At 43.7% G+C, this 23,659-nt stretch overlaps 1 protein-coding gene across 1 annotated transcript in view; it reads left to right on the plus strand.

Moving 5' to 3' along the window:
• The window catches only part of swap70b (switching B cell complex subunit SWAP70b), a 35,014-nt gene extending 11,794 nt beyond the window's left edge, over positions 1–23,220 (plus strand). The window contains exons 3-12 of the mRNA XM_079500833.1: positions 4,427–4,600; positions 8,076–8,297; positions 8,724–8,870; positions 9,702–9,810; positions 10,959–11,140; positions 14,507–14,614; positions 16,771–16,937; positions 20,780–20,978; positions 21,813–21,909; positions 22,390–23,220. Coding sequence (XP_079356959.1) covers positions 4,427–4,600; positions 8,076–8,297; positions 8,724–8,870; positions 9,702–9,810; positions 10,959–11,140; positions 14,507–14,614; positions 16,771–16,937; positions 20,780–20,978; positions 21,813–21,909; positions 22,390–22,541 — 1,557 coding nt within the window. The 3' untranslated portion in view covers positions 22,542–23,220. The remainder of the gene's footprint in view (positions 1–4,426; positions 4,601–8,075; positions 8,298–8,723; positions 8,871–9,701; positions 9,811–10,958; positions 11,141–14,506; positions 14,615–16,770; positions 16,938–20,779; positions 20,979–21,812; positions 21,910–22,389) is intronic.
• The last annotated feature ends 439 nt before the right edge of the window (positions 23,221–23,659 follow it).

The raw sequence follows: 23,659 nt of genomic DNA on the forward strand, positions 1-23,659 counted from the left end.
TACACGATGACAAAAACACAACTCTACTGTATAATGTCTCACCTGATTGATACAACAGTACAGACAGCATGTATTGTGTTATTTAACACCTAACACCCCTCAATGACCACTGGTGGTCCCTGGACGACTGGTGAAAACCACTGAACTAACAGATACTGGTAAGATAAGACAATTAGATGTGGTCTTATTGTCTCTTTAGTCTTTCATGTCTCTGTTTCATATTGTTTTCACAGCTGATGCTTTAGTTGTGCTATTTGTTAATACTTTTTTTTAACACAATTATATCCTGGGCAATACTGATGTCTAGTGTACATAAGATTTTAGTTTGAATGCATTCTAAATGCAATTTGTGTCTTAAGTGCCACTAAAAAGGGAAACGTCTGTCTGTCTGTCTGTCTGTCTGTCTGTCTGTCTGTCTGTCTGTCTGTCTGTCTGTCTGTCTGTCCATAACTACATGTACCACAGAAAACACATTTGGCATTACCTAAACCATATCGGGTTACGTTCCTGTTTTAGTCATCTGCCAAATCGACCCCGCTTCTCTCAACTAGCATCAGATTCATCACCTCTGCTTTTTCACCAACATTCCAACAAAACCTGCAATTCCTGGGCGACCTGTGATTCCTGAAGTTGTTGTTTATCTCTAACTCTCTAAGTCCACAGCCCGGCCTGTTGTAGTGTTAGTGTTAGACAGGGTTGTGTCTATTCAGTGAATTCTAATCAATGTGCTGCTGGAGCAGAGAGAGAGAGAGAGAGAGAGAGAGAGAGAGAGAGAGGCAGCTCCAAGCACTGCCGCAGCAACTCCCACAAGGCCCTCATTGTTGAGGTGGGCATTGGGACTGAGAGTGGGCGAGTGACATTGACGGAAGGGTGGGGGAGAGAGGGTAAACGGGCCACTCTGAGCAGAGAGAGACATATTATACGTCCCATGGATTACAATCACCCGAGAGTTTGAAAACATGACTAATGACAAAAAAAACCTCCCATATCTGTTGGGTGAAGTACAACAATGTGCAAACACGGCAGCAAGATGTGTGAGCTGCTGTGACAGGACTCAGGAGAAGGATATCAAATGGAATACAAGCACCTTAAGGAATACAAATCATTGTGTGTACGCTGTTTAGTATAACTATCTCTGACAAAAAATGCACAATCTTTGTTGCGAACGAAGTGAGCACTAACTATAGAAGCTGGCCAAAACTGTTTGTCTGTGTGTCTGTGTGTCTGTGTGTCTGTGTGTGTGTGTGTGTCACGCTGTAACACTACCCGCCCGCCACCAGAGGGCAACTGAAATTGGAACGATACAGAGAAGAAATTGGAACGATTCAAATTGGAACGATACAGAGAACCAATGGAACTGAAATTGCAACAGAGAAGAAATTGGAATGATACCGAGAAGATTGGGAGCAAACCAATACGAATTGGAAGTGTGTGTGTGTGTGTGTGTGTGTGTGTGTGTGTGTGTGTGTGTGTGTGTGTGTGTGTGTGTGTGTGTGTGTGTGTGTGTGTGTGTGTGTGTGTGTGTGTGACTGCCACAACAGCTTCGTTCGCTTCCCGCGTTTATGCGTCTTACTTGTATAGTTTCACAAGATAGTATTACCCAAAGTGTCAATGTAACACAGCTCTGTTTACACCTTTATTTTATTCCTATTTATATTATATATATTTATTTGTACATACATTGTTCTATCTTGATTGTTTTGTTCCAGTTTTGCTTTGGCAATGTAAACGTATGTTTTCTCATGCCAATAAACCTCCCTTTGAATTGAATTGAGGGGGAGAGGTAAGGATGAGGGACGCTTTGAGCTGACTACTTGAGTCCGGAAGAGAACGAGAAGCAGTAGAGAGAGAGAGAGAGAGAGAGAGAGAGAGAGAAATAAATGTGAAAGGCACGCATGATTCAACTGTGTGATTAAAAAGTAGCTGCTCGTCAATAATTCACCCTACTGTAATAACAAACTCTTGCACTTTTGCTCTTGCCCTACTATATCAGTATTTATACTACAGCTGCGGTAGTATTGTTGATGATAGTGTGGTAGACCGGTTGAGCCTCTGCTGTCGCTGACTCATTCAAAACCACACGTCTTGAAATGGTTACGCAGCTGATCCAGCCTGCAGGGATCAGACACTGTCTCAATCACGTAGCAATTTTTATCTCACACCAGAGAGAGTCAGTGTGAGAATATAAACACGATAGTGGTTCTTTCTCATGGTTGTGTATTTGCATCTACTGTTGTACATTAATGTGGATCAACAATTACATACTGGCACACAGCAGGTGCTCAAACAGAGCGTGCAGGAGTACAGGACATAATATAAACAATATTGTCCAAGTGTTGAGCAAGACACAGATGTACAAATTTCAAGTGGCTGGGGAAAAGCATCGCAGGCAAACACCTTAAAATGCAAATGTAACATCTGTGATCATTTAGAACTTCCCTTTATCATAGTTTTATCACATGGCAAGCTATTTATGGGCTCGGTGAAACCGCACCAAGACCAGTATAGTTCTCTTAAGGAGAAAACTTTGGCACCTAACTAGTGTAGGTGCCTACAACTAGTCCTACACACTTTCACTCAATTCAAACTTTGACATGTTCAGCTTACTGTGGAATCGCTTGAGTATTTGTAATGTTTTGTAGTTTCCGAATTCATACATTTTGTTTTTATTGTCGTCATGAAATTGTCCTAGTCTCGGTTTTGACTAAGTCTAAAGTGTGTACATTTTGGTTCTCTTCCTTGTCTTTCATAGTCAGAGTAGAGCACTGATTTAGTTTGTGGAAGGACTGTTAAGATTCACCAATGTATTCATCTGTATACACAGAGGGATTATGAGAGCCTTCCTAAGGACATGTTAGCTCATTCCCACCATGCACACAGGTGTGCATGTACAGGAGAGACTCCAAGAAGCTGCCAGGACTGGACCCTTGACTTATAAAACCGGGTAATGTCCCGATTTGGTTCACACATATTGCCAGGTATACATGTGTGAACAACCAGCACCGGACAATGTCCGACCCGATTCCCCGTACATTTTCCACTGTTCATATCATATGTGAAAGTGGCTTTAGACACATTGTTTGGGGATACGTTGTCATTGGTGCCACAGGCATGAGATGTGCTGCATAATCCACAAGCATGCACAGTCTGCTTGCCAGGAATCTCCATGGTGATGCTTGTTGACCAGCCAAAGGAAAGCACCCCCCCCCCCCCCTCCCCCTCCCTCCACAGCACTCATTGTACGTTGTTGTGAAGAGCTTTCCTTTCTTTCTGCACTGGAATCTGTGCTCCTCAGGAACACAGTGGAAAATGTTCATCTCAATCATGTACACTTGTATCAAGTCTTGTTTTTCTACAACTATTCTGTCAGTATAGTGTTGGGAATTGGTTTGCTTTGTCATTGTTGTTGTCGTTCTAATATTTGTTCCCTGTTTTTTTTTGTTTTTTTTTTGTGATTTTTATAAAAAAATAAAAAATGTCAAAAATAACATTGGGCACCCTGGGTCACTATTTAGAAAATGTTGAAAGGGCACACAAAGTGTTAAGGTCCGCCGTAACTCCAATAATGCTCCTGGTGTGTTATATTTGTTAATAATGTATAGTTTGTTTAAACATTAGGACCTTTTATTAGAAACTATGTAATTTGTCCATTGGTCTTGCCCAGTTGACAGCGTTTATATGTAGTATAACAAACTCTTCCAGACTTAGTCAGGGAGCCACCCATACTTGAAGCCATTTAGACCTGAGACCAGATTCTACAAAATGTCTAAATCATCTATCTAAATCAGGGTTGCCCAAAAGGTAGATCACGATCTACCAGTAGATCACAAAGGTAGATCACATGACATGCCCCTAAAGAATATTTAATTTAAATATAAAAACATTTTTTGGCATCTGCCACTTGAATTAAGTTGACTTGATTGATTGACTGACATAAAAAAGGGCCTGTCAGCTCAAACCCATAATGCAAAAACTCTAGGCCTACCTATTCCATTTATCCCCTTTCCCATTCCAAGTGCATTTGTCTTAAATGTAATGCCATGCAGCGCCGCTATTCCAAAGCCATTTTCAGCAATGGTATTATAATGTTTTCATTGGGTAGATCTTGTTGAAAGTAGCTCTCAAGTCAAAAAGTGTGGGCACCCCTGATCTAAATCAAGACTTGTTTTCTGAAAACCCTATGTTTCTATATCAGTGGTACTCAAACTATTTCATGTCAAGGACTCATGTAATCGTGTGTGTGTGTGTGTGTGTGTGTGTGTGTGTGTGTGTGTGTGTGTGTGTGTGTGTGTGTGTGTGTGTGTGTGTGTGTGTGTGTGTGTGTGTGTGTGTGTGTGTGTGTGTGTGTGTGTGTGTGTGTGTGTGTGTGTGTGTGTGTGTGTGTGTGTGTGTGTGTGTGTGTGTGTGTGTGTCCGTCCCACCACAGGCCAAGGACAACTTTGACCGGCCGGACTTTAACAGGATGTGCTGGACGCTGTGTGCCAGGAAGAATCTGGACCGCAGCAAGCTGATCATTTCTGACGACGACGGCTTCAAGATCTGGTGCATCTTCAATTTCCTGTCTGAGGACAAGTACCCGCTCACCATTGTCGCTGAGGAGGTGAGTTGTTTGCTCTATAGATCTGCACAGGGACTTCTGACAGAATTTCACTTAAAGGGAAACTTCACCCTTTTTGCAAAGAGATATGTTAATGACGATGTAGAACACTTTTCTGGGGGTCTTTCTGTGTGTAATATGTGGTTTTAGATTTTAGCAGTGACCCCAGTGTCTCTGACGTCATGGACACTGGGCTCACTTACTTCCTGGACTACATCAAGGACTATCTAAAGAGGACGAGAAGCGAAGACCGTACGGGCGACTCCATGTTGCTCCATGGAAGGAAAGAAACATGCGCAGTTGAGACCAGGAAGTTGTACATGCCCAAATTTGGGCATCGTCCTCTTTAGGTAGTCCTTGGACTACATGTTGTCTCAGTAACACAGCCCTCCCCCTATCCACAAGGAGGAGCAGTTCCCCAAAGCATTATGGGAATTGTAGTCCAGGAAGGAAGTACTGCTAAAATCTAAAATATCTAAAACCACATATTACACACATAAAAACCCCCAGGAAAGTGTTCTACATCTTCTAAACGTCATTAACATATATTTTTTTGCAAAAAGGGTGAAGTGTCCCTTAAGTGTCCTGTATTAATTTTAGGAAGGTGAAGGCTCAGTATAAACAGTATGGGCCAGATTCAGGAAGCCATTTACACGCATATTTTGCTCGTACGGACATTTACGACCATTCCCATGTTACGTGTGGAATTCATCATTTGAACTTGCCCGTGACTTTGGTCATACAGTCTGCTCATTTCCACGTCAGCTCGGAGGGTCACGTACCAGTGATCAAGGCATGCGTACATATGTATTTAGAATGCCCGAGTCTGTGTAAGAGGGGCGGCTGCCGGTCAAAAAACAGGCGGTGGATCACGCCTGGCTAGGAATACAATAGCAACTTCCACAGGTAAATTGGTCAAATTCACCAAGGACAGTACGTAAACAGTCATCCTCTATAAGAATGTGTGTAACCGCATGGGGTGAGGCACCATAAAGAGCTTTGTGCTCTTGTCGTATATGTAACTATGACATATTCTTCTATGGTTGTACTTGATGTACTTTAAGTACTCTAAGATAAGCACATCCGCTCAGTATATAAATATAACATTGAGCTCTATTGATGCATTAACTGGCTCCAGTGCTTCAAAAGGGAACTCCCAATGTGTTGCTCAAGAGCAGAAAAAGGAAGTTAGAGGCTTCCTGTTCTATTACTATAGCGTTGCAGGATTTATTGTTGGGCATAACAGACATTGGAGGCAGTCGATGGAGGCTCATTTATAAAACATGTAACTTTATTTGAAGTCATGACAGTTTTCTTACAATCATGATTCTATATCAGTGGTTCTCAAACTATTTCATGTCAAGGACCACCGAGGCCGTGGACCCCCCATCTGAAAACCGAGTGCCGCGCTATGAGCTTGTAGATCTGCTATTTTTCAACAGCTAAAGTTTAAATTAATGGTTAAGTGGTTAAAAGCTATAAGGTGACACAGATGCGTCCTCAGGTCTAAATGGGTTAAAATAGACTTGTATGCTGTTTTTATGACATTGTCATCTTACTGGTTAGTGGTTAATTGGTTATGCATTATGAACGTTAACTAGCGGAAGGGAACGGGAGACCTTTCTTAATCTCATGAGGGATACTTGAGTTTCAACTTCACCCAGCTGATGGCTGCTGCTCAGACGGTTATTATGATAAACGAGATCTCAGAGGGAAGAGACAGACGACTTCCCCGATGCAAATTGGGGTATCGTAGCAGTAACGGCAGTGAAACGTTTGTCGGATCAATGACTAGTCTGAACTAAGTACTGAACCCGAGTCAAGGATCAAACCAAGATAGAAAATCACACCCGTGTGAAGTGAGGGGCGCTCTTTATCATCTTGACATAACATGTCGATTTGCTCAGACACTATGGGCTCCATTTTCGTCGCCGCCGTTACCCGCGACGCGGCCCGCAAGTATAGGAGCTTGCTCTGTCCCTAAATGGTATTTTGGTCCAGCGTCACCCGCTATCTATTATGCCGACACCGGTATTTGCGCCTAGAGGTGTGGTCATAGGCGTGTTGGCACGCTTTCCCCTAAATTGCAATTTTGGTCACACACATTTGGGAAGGCACATAGAGGAGTTTAAAAGCACCCGTAAGCCGTATGCCAAATTAGTTTGGTATAGAGCGGTGTGCACCGCACGCCTGCAATGGAGATGTCCGGAGTCAGGCTGCTTCATCTGATCATCTCTCCTTATTCTCCTATGCATCTCTTTGTGATTTTCCTATAATCAGCAGAATTGAGTGTCTATCACTTCCTTATGTCCATTGTGTTTAGTATGTCTAGTCAAAGAAGTTATTTGACTTAAGTTGTGCCAGCCATTGTGTGCGATTCCATTTGTATGTTCAGTTTCATCACCCCATAGCGCAGAAAATGGGGTTTAATTGCAGCACAAGTGAGACTTCAAGGCAAGCAACGCATCACTCTTCCATGGGAGACCGTGCTTAAGCAATAGCACTGGGCATAACGGGCAACGGATAAGGGATCTCTTAAAGGCAATGGCATGTGGCACAGTGATTGGTTTAATTATTGTAACGCCCAAACCATACCTATGCATAATGTAACGGGCAACGGAGGTGTTTTAGGGATTTAGACCATAGAGTATATAAAAGGATAGAGACTGAACTGGCGCGAAGCTCCACCCCCCAGCTATTCATGTCAGTGGAAGTTGCTCAGTGGCGTTTTGAAGCACCCGGAAAACTGCCGGAAGTACCGTCTCAAAACGTCTACTTCCGCATTTGACCACCAAATTTTGGTGGTCAAATGCGGAAGTGCAACCGAGCGCTCAATGTTAAAGCCCACCTGCACGGGGTTTCCCGGTCATGAATCCACGGGTCCGCCTGTAGTCCCTCCTCCTACCACTAGGGCCCAGAGCTTCAACGTTGAATAGCCTCACTGGCCCCTTGATTTAGACAGGTACCCAAAATACCAACTTTAGTGGGGGAACACCCCTTCCCCACTGCTAAATCCCCAAATAGTGTATTTAGAATGCTCGAACAAAAATGGAGCCCTATGGGCTCTATTTTCGTCCATGCTAAACCCCTTATCCCTAAACTTCTTTGCCTTTTTTTTTTACTATTTTGAAAACACATTTTTGAATATTTCAACCAGCCGATCTACATCAAGACGTTGTGAGCTTGTATTTTAACTATTCAAAAATGTTTTTCAAATTAGTAAAACAAGGCAATTAGAAGTTTAGGGATAACGGGTTCACACAAATAGAGACATATGACGTAATATTGTCCATTCATTGTCAATGCGAATTTGATCTTTGTGTAGGACAAAAATAGACACTAAGCCGATTTGCTCAGACACATATGAGTGTCTGAGCAAAAACCAAAATCTGGCTCGGCTCCTGGACTACTTATGGTCTCCTGACTTTTCCCTGTCATTGTGTTTTGTCTCCATCTCATAATAACCTCACACACACAGATTGAATACTTCTTGCATAAGCTGACGGAGGCGATGGGTGGAAGCTGGGTGGAGGAGCGCTTTGAGAACTACATGCTGGAGCTGGACACCAAGCAGCTGACCGTCTGGGAACTGCTCGGCCAGTTGGGCTCGGGACAGTTCAGCAAGGGCATCGACCGCCAGACGCTCTCCATGGGCATCAACGAGGTGTACCAGGAGCTCATACTGGACGTGTTGAAGCAGGTTAGACTCCATTTAGACTCCATATTTGGCCATGCCCGACAAAGAACTCCATATGCATTTCCAACTTGCATCGTGCCTGATAAAGAACTCCATATATGGTCATAAAAGGGACACAGACATAACTGTGGTGGGGCATGCATTTCCAAGTAGGCCAGTGCCCAATGGGCACCGCTCTAGTATGACGTACTGTAAATTCTCCATTCATTGCCAATGGGAATTTAATGTTTGTGTAAGACGAAAATCTACACTATAGCTGAATATAGGAGGGGCTAGCGCCCCTCAAAAAGGCGTCAAAAGGCGATCTAGGCAAGGTGGGACTTCCCACCAGAAGGCGTGAAAAGGCGTGAATGGCGGGCGGTAAATGAATTAACCACATCAAAGGGACGGACAGTGATGCTAACTGATGTTTCCATGTCTGCACTGCAGGGCTACATGATGAAGAAAGGTCATAAGAGGAAGAACTGGACGGAGCGCTGGTTCGTTCTGAAGACCTCGTCCATCTCCTACTACGGCAGCGAGGACCTGGCCGATTATAAAGGAGACATCCGGTTGAGCGGGTACTGTTGCGTCGAGGTAAGGAGAGTCAAGACCGTATCACTTAGGTTGGAGCTGTCTGTTACTTAGCCTACATTTGAACACATGGATTCAAGTTCTCAGTCGCCACGACTGATTTCAGTCATTTGGATTCCACAGAAGCCATGCATGTCTTCTACTGTGGAAGGCATGTTGCACAGCGGAAATAGCCGATCTACAAGCTCTTGATGCATTGAGAGCTTGATTCAAGCTCTCGATGCATTGAGAGCTTGATTCAAGCTCTCAATCAAACTTGATTGAGAGCTTGTAGATTGGCTATAGCCTATTTTTCGGTTATTATTTTACAATTGGAGAATTTGAAGTAGCAATATGTTCAGAAGCGTCTTCCATAAAATCCCATAGTCTCAGATATTTCACTTACAAGATGTCTATATAATTAGACGTTTGCCTGATATCTCTCCTAATGGTAACAACATCAATACACCATGGAATTGTGGACAAAATCTTATCCAATGACAACAAAATATTAAAACGCTCAATAAATAATGGGCCTTGAAATGAAAAGGTTGAAAACCAATGGTTTTGGCACTAGTGTAGCTGGGGGCGGGGCTCCTTTCACACTGTAAAGGTCCCTGCACACTGCTGCGCCTGTTTTCCAAAAAACGCGTCCAGTCTGCAAGGATCTTTACAAACATTTTCAGTCGTGAGATTTAATTTGGCTTTAATCTATGTGAACAACAGAAACACAAGCCAAATTCCTAACAAAAAGCCTCCATCTCCCGTATCTGTCTCTGGCCATATATTTTTATAAACAGTTCAGTCAATTCTGCTGCTTTTCACAACTGATACAACTTGTTTCTTCTCTCGCAGTCATTACCAGATAAAGAGGGAAAGAAATGCCCGTTCTTCATCAAGTGTTCGGACAAAAGCTTTGAGATCAGCGTCTCGGACAAGAAGAGGAAACAAGAGTGGATACAGGGTAAATCTCTTTGTGTTTTCATCAGTGTTTCAGGTATAGTCCGCTCCCCTTTTGTAGTATTGTCTTTATTTGGGCAGACGGATTAGGAAGCTATGTGGGAAACAGTGAGGGCGAGGCACACAAGGAAACCATCCATCCAAGGCCAGCATACGTGTGAGTCAAGAGCCTCTATAGTATGAATCACTCAACCATCCACAGGCACGCTTATTCTTACTCTCAAAATAATCCCAAGGATTATTTATTCCTTTTGGTGCTTGTATGAATCATCACTGTTGTAGGTCCCAATAAGGTGACACATAGCTGTTTCATCTGCTGATCTGACTAATTCAGTTCCTCCTGCTTGCAGGTTATTTTTGAGTTGAGGTGAGGTACATTAAACCCAAGCAATGAATACATTCCTAACTGTCAAGATCATAACTGTATTGGCTAAATCGGTTAGTCTGATTAACTCTGTGTTAAATTTTGTTGGACAATCTACAATGCTGGCGTGTAAAAATGGCTGATCTACAAGTCGTTTGTTGTGAACAAACAAAAGGACTTTCAAACTAGGAAGGGTATGGCCTGGTCAGCCTGCAATGACATGCATAAGATGATAAGATCTGGTCATCCCAGTTTAGTAAGATAAAAGTAAAAATATTTAGGATGACCGTTGAGCCGATTCTACTCTATGTTGTTATGTCTATTGTTGTGAACTTGTAGATCTGCTATTTTCACAATATTTATTTTCTTTCTTTAATAATTGTTCATTAATCGTAATCGAGGCAGGCAAACGTTTTAAATAATTGTGATATTGATTTGAAGTCATATCCAACCCCATACTCTTCCAGGAGGAGCCCCCCATATCATTTCTTAACTAGATGGGTGCCTGGCTGTAGAGCAGTTGGAGATCCATGTCCCATCCGGCTATGCAATACCCGTTGTACCCGTGTCAGAGTATCTGTCTGTGTCCCTTTTATGCCCATATATGGAGATTTCTGTATCTGTGCCTCTGGCAACATTCCAAATCCAAGCTGGGTTGTGCTTATAACCACGCTTCTTGGCAAGCATAGTTTTGGGTAAGGTTTTGGGTAAAGTTTCGGTCTAATGACAGTCGGACCGAAAGTATGTCGGATCTAAAGCCTGTACCACTACGATGTGCTCTCCTCCAGCCATACAGACGTCCGTGAGCCTGCTGAGGCTGGGCAGGCCGGCGCCACACCGCGAGGCGCGACAGAAGCGGCGCGAGCAGCGCCTGAAGCTGCAGACTGAGCAGGAGGAGCTGGAGCTCAGGATGAGGGAGCTGCTGACGGCCAACGAGACCAAGCAGAACGAGCTGGAGGCCATGAGGAAGGTAGGAGACGTCCCTGCAGTGGTCATTTTGTTGAGAAAGACTAAAGGTACTTTCAAACGGGCAGCGATTCACCCGCATAGTATTTTATTTTCAATGAGACATGCGTTTTTTATTTCTGTACACGCGGAGAAGTCGAGGGGCGACGACACAAGCGTATTTGTGTGAGTCCCTGTGAAATGGTCGCGCGTGTGCTCGTTTCGTGCACACGCCCGCAACAGACCAGACCTGGATTCTGTTGAGCTATTTTTTTTTACGCTTGCGTTGTCGCGCCCCTCATGAGAAAAATCACTGCGTCCCACTGGACTACATATCATTTGTTGACACTCTTTGACATGGCACTAATGGAACCAGTGGATGAGACCGGGACTTACTACCTTGACATCACTGCAAGCCAGCGATATCGGTGGTGTAGCAAGGCTTGCCGCTCTCGATTCAAATTGTCGATTAAAGGCCCAAAAAGTTTGAGAACCACTGGTTTAGACAATCTATGGCTTATGGTCTAATTGAGAACCGGTCAATATGGGTCAGTTTACAGTACTGATTCTCAACCTGAGGGTATTTTAATGATGATATATAACATTAATATTAAAGTGTTAAATAAAGTGTGGTACCACTGAATAGGAACATTAGTTCCATTGATCCAAGCCGGAACACAAATAAACATGCTCTGATGCACACGGCCCACCCATCTGTCCACTTATCATGCACACATCATTTTAAGACCAACATGTGAATTATAGTCCGGTATTCGCTTAGGAAATGATAAAGGTCCGGATGATAATCTATATATTTTTACCAATTGCAAACCAAGTCAGAAAGCGTATTTCTATCACATGTTTCTGCTCTGCAGTAGTAGTTTTTTAGTTTTTAGTTTAGTTTAGTTTTTTCATTTGGATGGATTTGAATCTGTGCTGCCTTTAGGCTCCTTGAAGATGAAGGTCATATCAAATAATAGCCATGGGCAACAACTAGTTTTGTGTTTAGAGGATCTGCCCTGTAATCCAGGGCCATAGGTTTTATTCCCTTTACAATCATGTACCAAGTGTTTCTATCCCTATGCCATGGTAACACTAAACACTGACTGTTGTTTAGCTGAGAATATTATTTGTATTCATTTATTAGTTCATTTACATCAGGACTGAGTACAGCCCCTGACCAATTGTGGTGTTCTCATCTCAATGTTTTACAATAACATTGGTCCCAGACATGACTGCACAGCTACAGTATGGGACATCACAGCCTGTAGGGGCACAAACTTCCTAGAAGCTTATGATATTTAGTCGACTAAACACTAAAACATTCCAGGTGACTAAAATGTGACTAAAACTAAATGAAAACTATTCAAGAGACTGACTAAAACTAAAATCTAAATTTGCCGCTCCTCGTTCCAGGCGTCTGTTGTCATGTTGATTCCTGGTGAATGGTCATTCTTAACACACAGCCCTTCCCCAGTAGCTGGTGAATGCCTGACATTGGAAGATTTGAACAGTATTATTAGTGTGAATGTACGCTCACTGCTCAGCTAATAGAGTTTGTGGATTACAACGTATACCAAATATCTATATAAATGATTTTATGATAAAATGAGTTAAAAAATAGTCAAAGTATTTCTGTTTCACATCAGAGATCTAGCCTCCTTGACGTGGGTAGTTATGGTCTTAGTTAAGTGGTAGGTGTTGGGTCAGATCAATGCAAATTGATCCTCACCACATGACAGAGCCAGTGCATGCAATTTACAATTTTACAATTTAGGCATTTTTGGTTGCTTTCAATGCCAGCATCAGAGTTTTGTATTCTGTGCGGGCAGCGACCGGGAGCCAATGGAGGGAGCGGAGAAAGGGGGGAGACATGTGAGAATTTTGGCTGGTTGAAGACCAAGCGAGCTGCGGCATTTTGAATTAGTTGGAGAGGCTTAAGTGCACAAGCCGGTAGGCCAGTAAGGAGGGAGTTAGAATAGTCAAGTTTTGACAAGACTGTTGTCTGGATTAGGAGCTGGGCATGCATGCGTCTCTGTCTCAGAGTGCTGTACAGTACATACATGCATGGTGGAGATTCCAGCACTCTCCAGGACGGTGTTGCACTTTGTCTTGCCAGGTGATGCCCATAATGCGTCCAAGGCAGCGCATGTGAAAGGCATTGAGTTTACGCTCCTGACGAGCGACGCAACGTCCAGCCGGTCCAGGACTCACTGCCATACAGGAGGGTGCTCATGACACATGCTCTGTACACCTGGATATCTTAGTTTGCTGTGTCAGCTTGCTGTTTGTCCACACCCTGTTGGTCAGTCTGGACATGGTGGTAGCGGCCTTGCCAATGCGCTTGTTGAGCTCATGCCTGGTCAATACAGAGGGAGTCTGACCTAATTGATTATAGCCTACAGTGCGGTAGATTGCAGCACAGTATAATACTGTGTTATGCTGCACCACCACCAGTGTGTCATCAACACTGTCCCGTACCGTAGCCCAACATTCAGCAGCAGTCATTTGAACTGGCACACAGTTACGTGTCATAACACACTGTGCGGCTGACAATCATTGGCTTTATTAAGGCAACAATTTGCCTTTGTCTGAGATGACATTGGGCTGCCCTGAATGTGTACGGACTGGTCAACAATCTGCCATTGAGATGCAAGAAAATGCACAAATGCTGATGTGTGTACACAGCAGTCTCTGACTGACACACACACACACACACACACACACACACACACACACACACACACACACACACACACACACACACACACACACACACACTTTGACACACTTTCACACTGCCCCCATGTGGGGAGCTCCAGGGTCATCTCTCCAGAGAACTTAGGTTCACGTGTGCACACTGGGCCCTCTGTCCCCAGCTGGGTTCTCTCTGTCTACAGTACACTGATCTGCTATTAGCAGTGTGTGTCCTCAAACTAACATCCACTGAGCAGTCAGTCACAGCTGGGTGACAGCAGTCAGTATGGGTGTAAAGCACACTTAAGCATCAAGAAATGCCCTGGCCCAGGCGTCTCTTCCGGGGTTTTAAAGCGGCTGGTGGATGGAAAAATGTGAACAGAAAATGTGAACCAAAAAATAGTGCGCGGCTTCAACTTGTTGCGTCGGCAAAAAAACGGAAAGGCTGTGCCGACGCTGCAAGTTGAAGCCGGATGCTAGCTACATTCATTGTGTAGGACAAATATAGCCGATTTGCTCGTTCACATATGACGTAAATTCTCCATTTAATTTAATGTTTGTGTAAGACGAAAATCTACTAATAACTGAATATCGGAGGGGCTAGCACCCCTCAAAATTTTGAATGTAAAAGATGCCAATCTCTCTGCAAGATGTTGTTTGTAATGTATGGCTCATGTCTTCTCCTGTCGGCCAGGCCCTGGAGGAGGCGGCGAGCAGCGCAGCAGAGGAGGAACGAAGACGCCTTCAGACCCAAACAGAACTTCAGGACCGCTACAGAGTGGACCTGGAGAGAGAGCAACTGGTAAGTACCGCGAGAGAGAGAGAGAGAGAGAGAGAGAGAGAGAGAGAGAGAGAGAGAGAGAGAGAGAGAGAGAACAACTGGTAAGTACCACTACAGAGTGGACCTGGAGAGAGAGAGAGAGAGCACAACTGGTAAGTACCACTACAGAGTGGACCTGGGGGGGAGAGAGAGAGAGAGAGAGAGAGAGAGAGAGAGAGAGAGAGAGAGAGAGCACAACTGGTAAGTATCACTACAGAGTGGACCTGGAGAGAGAGCAACTGGTAAGTACCGCTATAAAGTGGACCTGGAGAGAGAGAGAGAGAGAGAGAGAGAGAGAGAGAGCACGAGAGCACAACTGGTAAGGATCACTACAGGAGAGAGAGAGAGAGAGAGAGAGAGAGAGAGAGAGAGAGAGAGAGAGAGAGAACACAACTGGTAAGGATCACTACAGAATCGACCTACAGAGAGAGAGAGAGCAACAGCGCTGATTAATTGACACTCATTAGCCCGTGGACACCCATTAGAAAATATATCCCAAGGACCCCCCATAAGAGAAGATTCTTTACAGCTCTAGCAGTGATTTTCAACCATTTTCATTTCAAGGACCCTTAGGTTTGACCTGAATTAGGCTACGGCCCCCCATTTCCATCTCTGGGTCCCCAATTTATATTGTAAAATCAATGTTAATTTTTTTTACAAATGGATCCAGATTTCTGTTCCATTTGTACACTCTCTGAGTTACAAACCCATAAGGGTCCATTTGGTTCCTAATATATCATTTAGCTGGGGACCCCCTGGAACTCCCTCAAGGACCCCTAGGAGTCCCCGGACCCTACTTTTGGAACCACTGCTTTAAGGAATAAATGAAAGTAATCTTATGTTATCTTGCACTATCCCTCTATATCTGACCCTTTATTTTATTTTATGTTTTAATCTTGTATCTATATTATATAAGCACCAAGAGCCAAATGCTGAAGAACTTTTCAAGGCAATTAGTGACTTGTCAAAGTTGTCAGTTTAATTCCCTCTCTGAGGTAAGCAAGCCTCTTATCTGAGCTCACAAATCACTATTACTTCCTCTTTCTGGTCTTAACATGAATTGTGATTTTAAATCATTGTTCAGGACAGACAGACATGTGAAGTGAACTAATGTTAAGTCAAGCAACCCTTATTACCCTTAACAGAGTAACATACAGTAGGTGTAACAAGGGCTCGGCCATGGACAAAATAAATATTGAGACAATTATATCATTTATTTTAACAACATAGTGATTTGTTTTAATCCCAAAGGAAATTGCAATAGTTTTCATGATCCTTGGGGTCATCCAAATAGCATAGCCTATTAACAATTGATTATTATATACATTTTGGATCATGTTAAATTCAGGGGTAACTTTGGGGTACCATTGAAAACCTAATAATAAGGCAAACATTTCTCATGTGAATTATGCTTTAAGTAGCATGTGACATGTCAAACTATGATTCTTGATTCTGAACCCATTCCAAGCATTAGTTTTGACGAAAAACACTCCTTGGGCTAAAATCAGCCATAGCCACTTGCCCAAATGTGCCCAAATCTGATGAGGTCAGCACATTTTGGCACATTTTGGCAAGTGGCTAGGGCCTAATTTAGCCCAATCAGTGTTTTTCGTGCAAAACTAATGCTTGGAATGGATTCAGAATCATGAATAACCCCTAGACATGTCACATGGTACTTAAAGCATAATTCAAATTTGAAATTTGTGCCTTATATAGTTTCCAATGGTACCCCAACATTCAACCCCTGAATTGACCATGATCCAACATTTATATAATAATCAATTTTTAATATGTTATTTGGATGACCCTAAGGATCATATAAAACCTTGAACGATTACTATTGCAATTTATTTTGGGTCATGCACCTTTTTAGCTTAGATTGACTGGCCTATACTGCCTTATTATATTACTGACTCACTAAATGGTTCCAATTCAAACTTTATTCAAGACACTCACAGAGGGGTCCATAGGGCAGAACACATAAAACATAAAAGTAAACAAACTATGAATAAACAAAGCATCTGCCTTATCTCTGTACATACAGGCTAAAGCGCCAGTGGCTCCATAGCCTGGATGACAGCCCTTCCATCAGGGCCTGTGTATTAGTTGTTGTAATAATAATCGTCCTTGTTGTGTAGGTGCGTAAGGAGATGGAGGAGCAGGTTGCCCAGAAGTCCAGTGAGCTGGAGCAGTACCTGCTGCGCGTCAAAGAGCTGGAGGACATGTACCACCGGCTGGAAGACGCCCTGGAGGACGAGAGACGAGCCCGGCAGGACGAGGAGACTGTCCGCAGGCTGCAGGCACGGTCAGGAAGCTTTACTGTCCTACCAGGACCTCTAATACTCTCTAATACAAGCTGCAGGCCCGGTCAGGAAGCTTTACTGTCCTACCAGGACCTCTAATACTATCTAATACAAGCTGCAGGCCCGGTCAGGAAGCTTTACTGTCCTACCAGGACCTCTAGCACGGTCAGGAAGCTTTACTGTCCTACCAGGACCTCTACTCTCTAATACAAGCTGCAGGCCCGGTCAGGAAGCTTTACTGTCCTACTAGGACCTCTAATACTATATCTAATACAAGCTGCAGGCCCGGTCAGGAAGCTTTACTGTCCTACTAGGACCTCTAGCACGGTCAGGAAGGTTTACTGTCCTACCAGGACCTCGAATACTCTAAAACAAGCTGCAAGCACCATCAAGTGCATGTCCAGTAGTGTGTGTGTGTGTGTGTGTGTGTGTGTGTGTGTGTGTGTGTGTGTGTGTGTGTGTGTGTGTGTGTGTGTGTGTGTGTGTGTGTGTGTGTGTGTGTGTGTGTGTGTGTGTGTGTGTGTGTGTGTGTGTGTGTGTCAGTAGTGTGTGTGTGTGTGTGTGTGTGTGTGTGTGTGTGTGTGTGTGTGTGTGTGTGTCAGGTGCTTGTCCAGTAATGTGTGTGTGAGGTGTGTGTCCAGTGTGTGTGAGGACCATTCACATGGTGGTATTAAGCGCCCTCTAGTGGTTAACCCGTGTTTAGTGATAGTGTAATAGAGAAAAATCCCATTCACCCACAAGGGACTTTTTAATCTGTTATTTTTTCTTCACTGGACCATTCTCACATGTCCCAGGAAGGGGTGAACCAAAGGAGAAGTTCCCACTCCCAGCTCCATTTCTTCTTTTTCCTGAGATGCTAAATGTCATCAAATGGTGGTCCGTGGCTCAAAATGCCGAATGAATAATGGACCTTGATATGAAAAGGGTTGAACTGTATAGTGTAAAAAAGGGTCACTGTTGGTTGGGCGACGGGCGTACTGTACGTACTACTGGTACTGTACTTTATTTAGACGCCATGCAGTCAGACATGGAACTCCTGGTTCCCTTCATCCGTCACACTTCCTTCCTCCTTCCTTCCTCTTTGCTGACATTTGCTTTCCACATCACATTCTGAACGGACCAGTCAGACAGCAACACACTTTATTTCTGTTTGTCTGGTGGAAAGGACGACAGCTGAGTTGTTGGAGAGTGAACATTATTTGTATATGTTTGAGATGTTTTATGTTTGTACTGTAGTAAATGGTAAATGGTGCATTTATATAGCGCCTTCATCCAAGGCGCTTTACATAGACATTACATTCACACACCGATGACAGCGGAAACCATGCAAGGCACCAACCTGCACATCGGGAGCAATTAGGCGTTCAGAGTCTTGCGCAAGGACACTTCTATTCGACACTAACTCTGGGGGAGCCCGGGTTCAAACTGGTAACCTGGTCAGGAAAAGTATCTACAAGCACACAACGCGTTGTGAGCTTGTAGATCGGCTATTTTCAGCATGTGTAAAATCAGTCATTACGGCGGCATCAAGGCCCGCCAAAATACATCAACTGTAGATTTAGTCAACTAAAATATTATATTTAGTCGACTAAAACTAGACTAACACTAAAACATTCCAGGTGACTAAAATGTCACTAAAACTAAATGAAAACTATTGAAAAGACTACGACTACAACTAAAATCACAATTTGCTGTCAAAATCAACCCTGCTCCATCTTCTGGCTATCTTCTGATAGACACCAAAAATGGCCACTAGAGGCCACTCAGGGACTGGCGAGTGATACTATCAAGTTTGAGAGTTCAGCCAGGACAAACACATTTATTAACAGGTTTTAGTGTTATTTGTACATCATATCCAGTGTGTGGGACAATGCCTGTTGTTGGGGAACTTGGGATTCTATATATCCATATTCCGTACACTCCACTGTGATCCACGCATATGCATATTTTGTGTTCCATACACCAGTGGTTCCCAAAGTGGGGTCCGGGGACCCCCAAGGGTCCTTGAGGGAGTTCCAGGGAGTCCCCAGCTAAATGATAGTTAGGAACCAAATGGACCCTAATGGTTCTGTAACTCTGAGAGTGGAACCAAACGGACCCTAATGGGTCTGTTTGGTTCCATTTGTTAAATTAACAGTGATTTTACAATATAAATCGGGGTCCCGGATATAAAAATCCCATTAAATGGGGAACCGTAGCCTAGTTAATGCATGTCAAACTTGGGTTCATTGAAATTAAAATGGTTGAGAATCACTGCTAGAGCCGTAAAATTATTCTCTTATGGGGGTCCCTGGCATATCTTTTTCAAATGGGGGTCCGTGGGCTCATTAGTGTCAATTTGTGGGTCCTTGACATGAAAAAGAACCACTGCCATACACGGAACGGCATTGCATGGTTCCAATGACAATGTGTTTTTGAACCAGGTTACTAGAGGAGGAGGCAGCTAAGACGATGTGTTTTGAACCAGGTTACTAGAGGAGGAGGCAGCTAAGACGATGTGTTTTGAACCAGGTTACTAGAGGAGGAGGCAGCTAAGACGATGTGTTTTGAACCAGGTTACTAGAGGAGGAGGCAGCTAAGACGATGTGTTTTGAACCAGGTTACTAGAGGAGGAGGCAGCTAAGACGATGTGTTTTTGAACCAGGTTGCTAGAGGAGGAGGCAGTTAAGACGATGTGTTTTGAACCAGGTTACTAGAGGAGGAGGCAGCTAAGACGATGTGTTTTGAACCAGGTTGCTAGAGGAGGAGGCAGCTAAGACGATGTGTTTTGAACCAGGTTGCTAGAGGAGGAGGCAGCTAAGACGATGTGTTTTGAACCAGGTTACTAGAGGAGGAGGCAGCTAAGACGATGTGTTTTGAACCAGGTTACTAGAGGAGGAGGCAGCTAAGACGATGTGTTTTTGAACCAGGTTGCTAGAGGAGGAGGCAGTTAAGACGATGTGTTTTGAACCAGGTTACTAGAGGAGGAGGCAGCTAAGACGATGTGTTTTGAACCAGGTTACTAGAGGAGGAGGCAGCTAAGACGATGTGTTTTTGAACCAGGTTGCTAGAGGAGGAGGCAGTTAAGACTATGTGTTTTGAACCAGGTTACTAGAGGAGGAGGCAGCTAAGACGATGTGTTTTGAACCAGGTTACTAGAGGAGGAGGCAGCTAAGACGATGTGTTTTGAACCAGGTTACTAGAGGAGGAGGCAGCTAAGACGATGTGTTTTTCAACCAGGTTACTAGAGGAGGAGGCAGCTAAGACGATGTGTTTTTCAACCAGGTTTCTAGAGGAGGAGGAGGCAGCTAAGACGATGTGTTTTGAACCAGGTTACTAGAGGAGGAGGCAGCTAAGACGATGTGTTTTGAACCAGGTTACTAGAGGAGGAGGCAGCTAAGACGATGTGTTTTTGAACCAGGTTACTAGAGGAGGAGGCAGCTAAGACGATGTGTTTTGAACCAGGTTACTAGAGGAGGAGGCAGCTAAGACGATGTGTTTTTCAACCAGGTTATTAGAGGAGGAGGCAGCTAAGACGATGTGTTTTTGAACCAGGTTACTAGAGGAGGAGGCAGCTAAGACGATGTGTTTTGAACCAGGTTACTAGAGGAGGAGGCAGCTAAGATGATGTGTTTTTGAACCAGGTTACTAGAGGAGGAGGCAGCTAAGACGATGTGTTTTGAACCAGGTTATTAGAGGAGGAGGCAGCTAAGACGATGTGTTTTGAACCAGGTTACTAGAGGAGGAGGCAGCTAAGACGATGTGTTTTGAACCAGGTTACTAGAGGAGGAGGCAGCTAAGACGATGTGTTTTGAACCAGGTTACTAGAGGAGGAGGCAGCTAAGACGATGTGTTTTTGAACCAGGTTACTAGAGGAGGAGGCAGCTAAGCGAGTGGAGCTGGAACACATCCACCTCCGGCAGCAGAGGACCATCTCAGAGACAGAGGCCGAGAAACTGGAGTTGGAGAAGGAACGTCTGACCAAGGACACTGCCCTGCAGGCTGCCATGGCCCAACTGAAACACCTGGAGACCGAGAGGCACGGGGCCCTGGAGCAGTACCAGGTCACTATGTTATACTATGTTATTATGATGAGAGGCATGGGCCCCTGGGTCACAATCAGTGTTCATTCAGCAAGTTTTGATTTTAGTTTTAGTCACATTTTAATCACCTGGAATATGTCTTAGTGTTAGTCTAGTTTTAGTCGACTAAATATCACAAGATTTTAGTCGACTACATCTACAGTTGATTTAGTCAACTACCGGTAAAATGTATTTTGGCGGGCCTTGATGCCGTTGTAATGATTTTACACTTCAATCAGAATATTTTTTAGTCTTTTGAATAACCATTTAGTCTTAGTCCTATTTAGTCTTCTGAAAAACATTAGTCTTTTAGTCTTAGTCTAAACTAAAGGGCCTTTCAAACACGGAGCAGTCACGGTGCGACAAAGCAAGCGTATTTACATGAGTGCGGTCCCGTGAATTTGTTGCGCGCATGCTCGTTAGCTTTTTTTTACGCTTGCGTTGTCGCGCCCCTCTTGAGAAGACCTGTAGCAGACCTCTCCTTGATCCAGGCAACAACGTGTGCGTTCCTTGCTTCCCGTTTGAAAGGCCCTTTAGTCTTAGTCAACAAAATTAACACTGGTATTAGTCGACAAAATCAACACTGGTCACTCACAATGTTACTACATGTTATGATGATCTCCTGTCTCCTATGTCCAAGTGTTTATTTAGTCGACTAATACTATGTTTGTCGACTACCTTTTTTCACTGACAAAAACTAAATGGAAACTATATGAAAACTAAGCTACGATGACTAAAACTAAGACTAAATATATTGACAATTTCATGAACAAATGTTGTGTTGTGACGTGTGTGCGTGCGTTGTCCGTGAGGCAGACGGTAGTGAAGAAGCTGGAGGACGCTGCCAACAATACCAGAACATGGAAACACAAGGTGGCGCACCATGAGGGCCTGGTACGGCTCATTCAGCCAGGTAACTATAGTACATCCTCACACTATACAGCTGGTTTAACACGCAGTATCTCATTCAGCCAGGTAACTATAGTACATCCTCACACTATACAGCTGGTTTAACACGCAGTATCTCATTCAGCCAGGTAACTATAGTACATCCTCACACTATACAGCTGGTTTAACACGCAATATCTCATTCAGCCAGGTAACTATAGTACATCCTCACACTATACAGCTGGTTTAACACGCAGTATCTCATTCAGCCAGGTAACTATAGTACATCCTCACACTATACAGCTGCTTTAACACGCAGTATCTCATTCAGCCAGGTAACTATAGTACATCCTCACACAATACAGCTGCTTTAACACGCAGTATCTCTAAACCTGCTGCTCTTCGACACAATGCCTGGCGGAGCACGGGATTGAACTGGGAATTCCGCTCTACCTCTTGAAGTTCTGATGAATTCTCTCCCCTGGTTTTGTTTTGTCCTCTCCAGGTTCTAAGGGCCCTCAGCTGATCACTAACTGGGGCCCGGCTGCCTTCTCCAACGCTGAACTCAGTCTGAGGGAGAAGGAATGGCAGGACAAAAAGAACCTGCCAGCTCTGAAACTTAAACACGATGCTCTCGGCACTAACAATGGACAATGATCTCACTTTTCAAGGTTGGCACGCTCAAACTGTAAAAGTCTGGTTACGTTAAGTTATGGCCACGATTTTAACAAAGCTCCAGCATGGTAAACATAACTAAATTTACCCAATGGTTTTTTTAGGGGATATGTCTTAACATCAGAGAAGTTGGTTAAACTCATTCTGTCTGAATATATTATCCCATTCAGATCAAGAGAGTATTCAGATCATGTGCTGGTTAGTAAGTACATTACCTTGAGATTTAGAAAAGGACAGCACTCATCCAACAACAACAAAAACGTAATATACCCATAACACTTTCCTTATGTATTTCTGTTGACAACTGTAGTGCACTACATTTGAGCAGAATCCTACTTTTAACATTTAAATATTTGGATTTGATGGATAAGGGAATAGTCAAAGACCACAGCAAAACCGACATCTGAAGAGGGAAATAAATGATTTAGGTTAACAGTGCTGTATTTTTAGGGACTTGTGGAACAATATTAATATGGTGTTGTGTGCCAAGCAATGGAAAATCACTTTTTTCCTTAAATGTTCGTAAAAGAGTTTCTGTGGACATTTTGTAAATGTCCACTGCAAATTGGTTGGTATGTTTTCGTAACTAAAGTGCTCACAAAATGGGCATCGTTAGCTTCCGAAGAAGTCTTAATTTTAAGACTGTAGCTTATAATATTTTCCTACAATATATATATATATATATATATATATATATATATATATTGTGTATGGTGTTACATTGCAATAGATAGAGTAAGGTCACATTCACACCAGCATGCGATACTGCGATTAAAACGAATCCTGCTGGGGCACGGTGGCACAGTTGGTAGTGCTGTCGCCTCACAGCTAGAAGGTCCTGGGTTCGATTCCCGCTCGGGACGCTGTGGGTGCTGTTTCCTCCTCATCAGTGCCCATACCCGAGGCGGGGTTGGCGAAAGGTCCTTTCTGTGGGGAGTTTGCATGTTCTCCCCGTGTCCCCTAGGGTAGGTACCCTCACAAAAAGCAGTAATCCTGGTCTCTAAACTACCTCCCCCTGGCCAGCCGGGGCGCCTGATGGAGGGGAAAGGAACTGGTCGGAATAACGTGTTCCTTCCACGTGCTACGTCCAACAAGGGAAA

This window comes from Electrona antarctica (assembly GCF_951216825.1).
Source record: "Electrona antarctica genome assembly, chromosome: 5".
Classification (NCBI taxonomy): domain Eukaryota; kingdom Metazoa; phylum Chordata; class Actinopteri; order Myctophiformes; family Myctophidae; genus Electrona; species Electrona antarctica.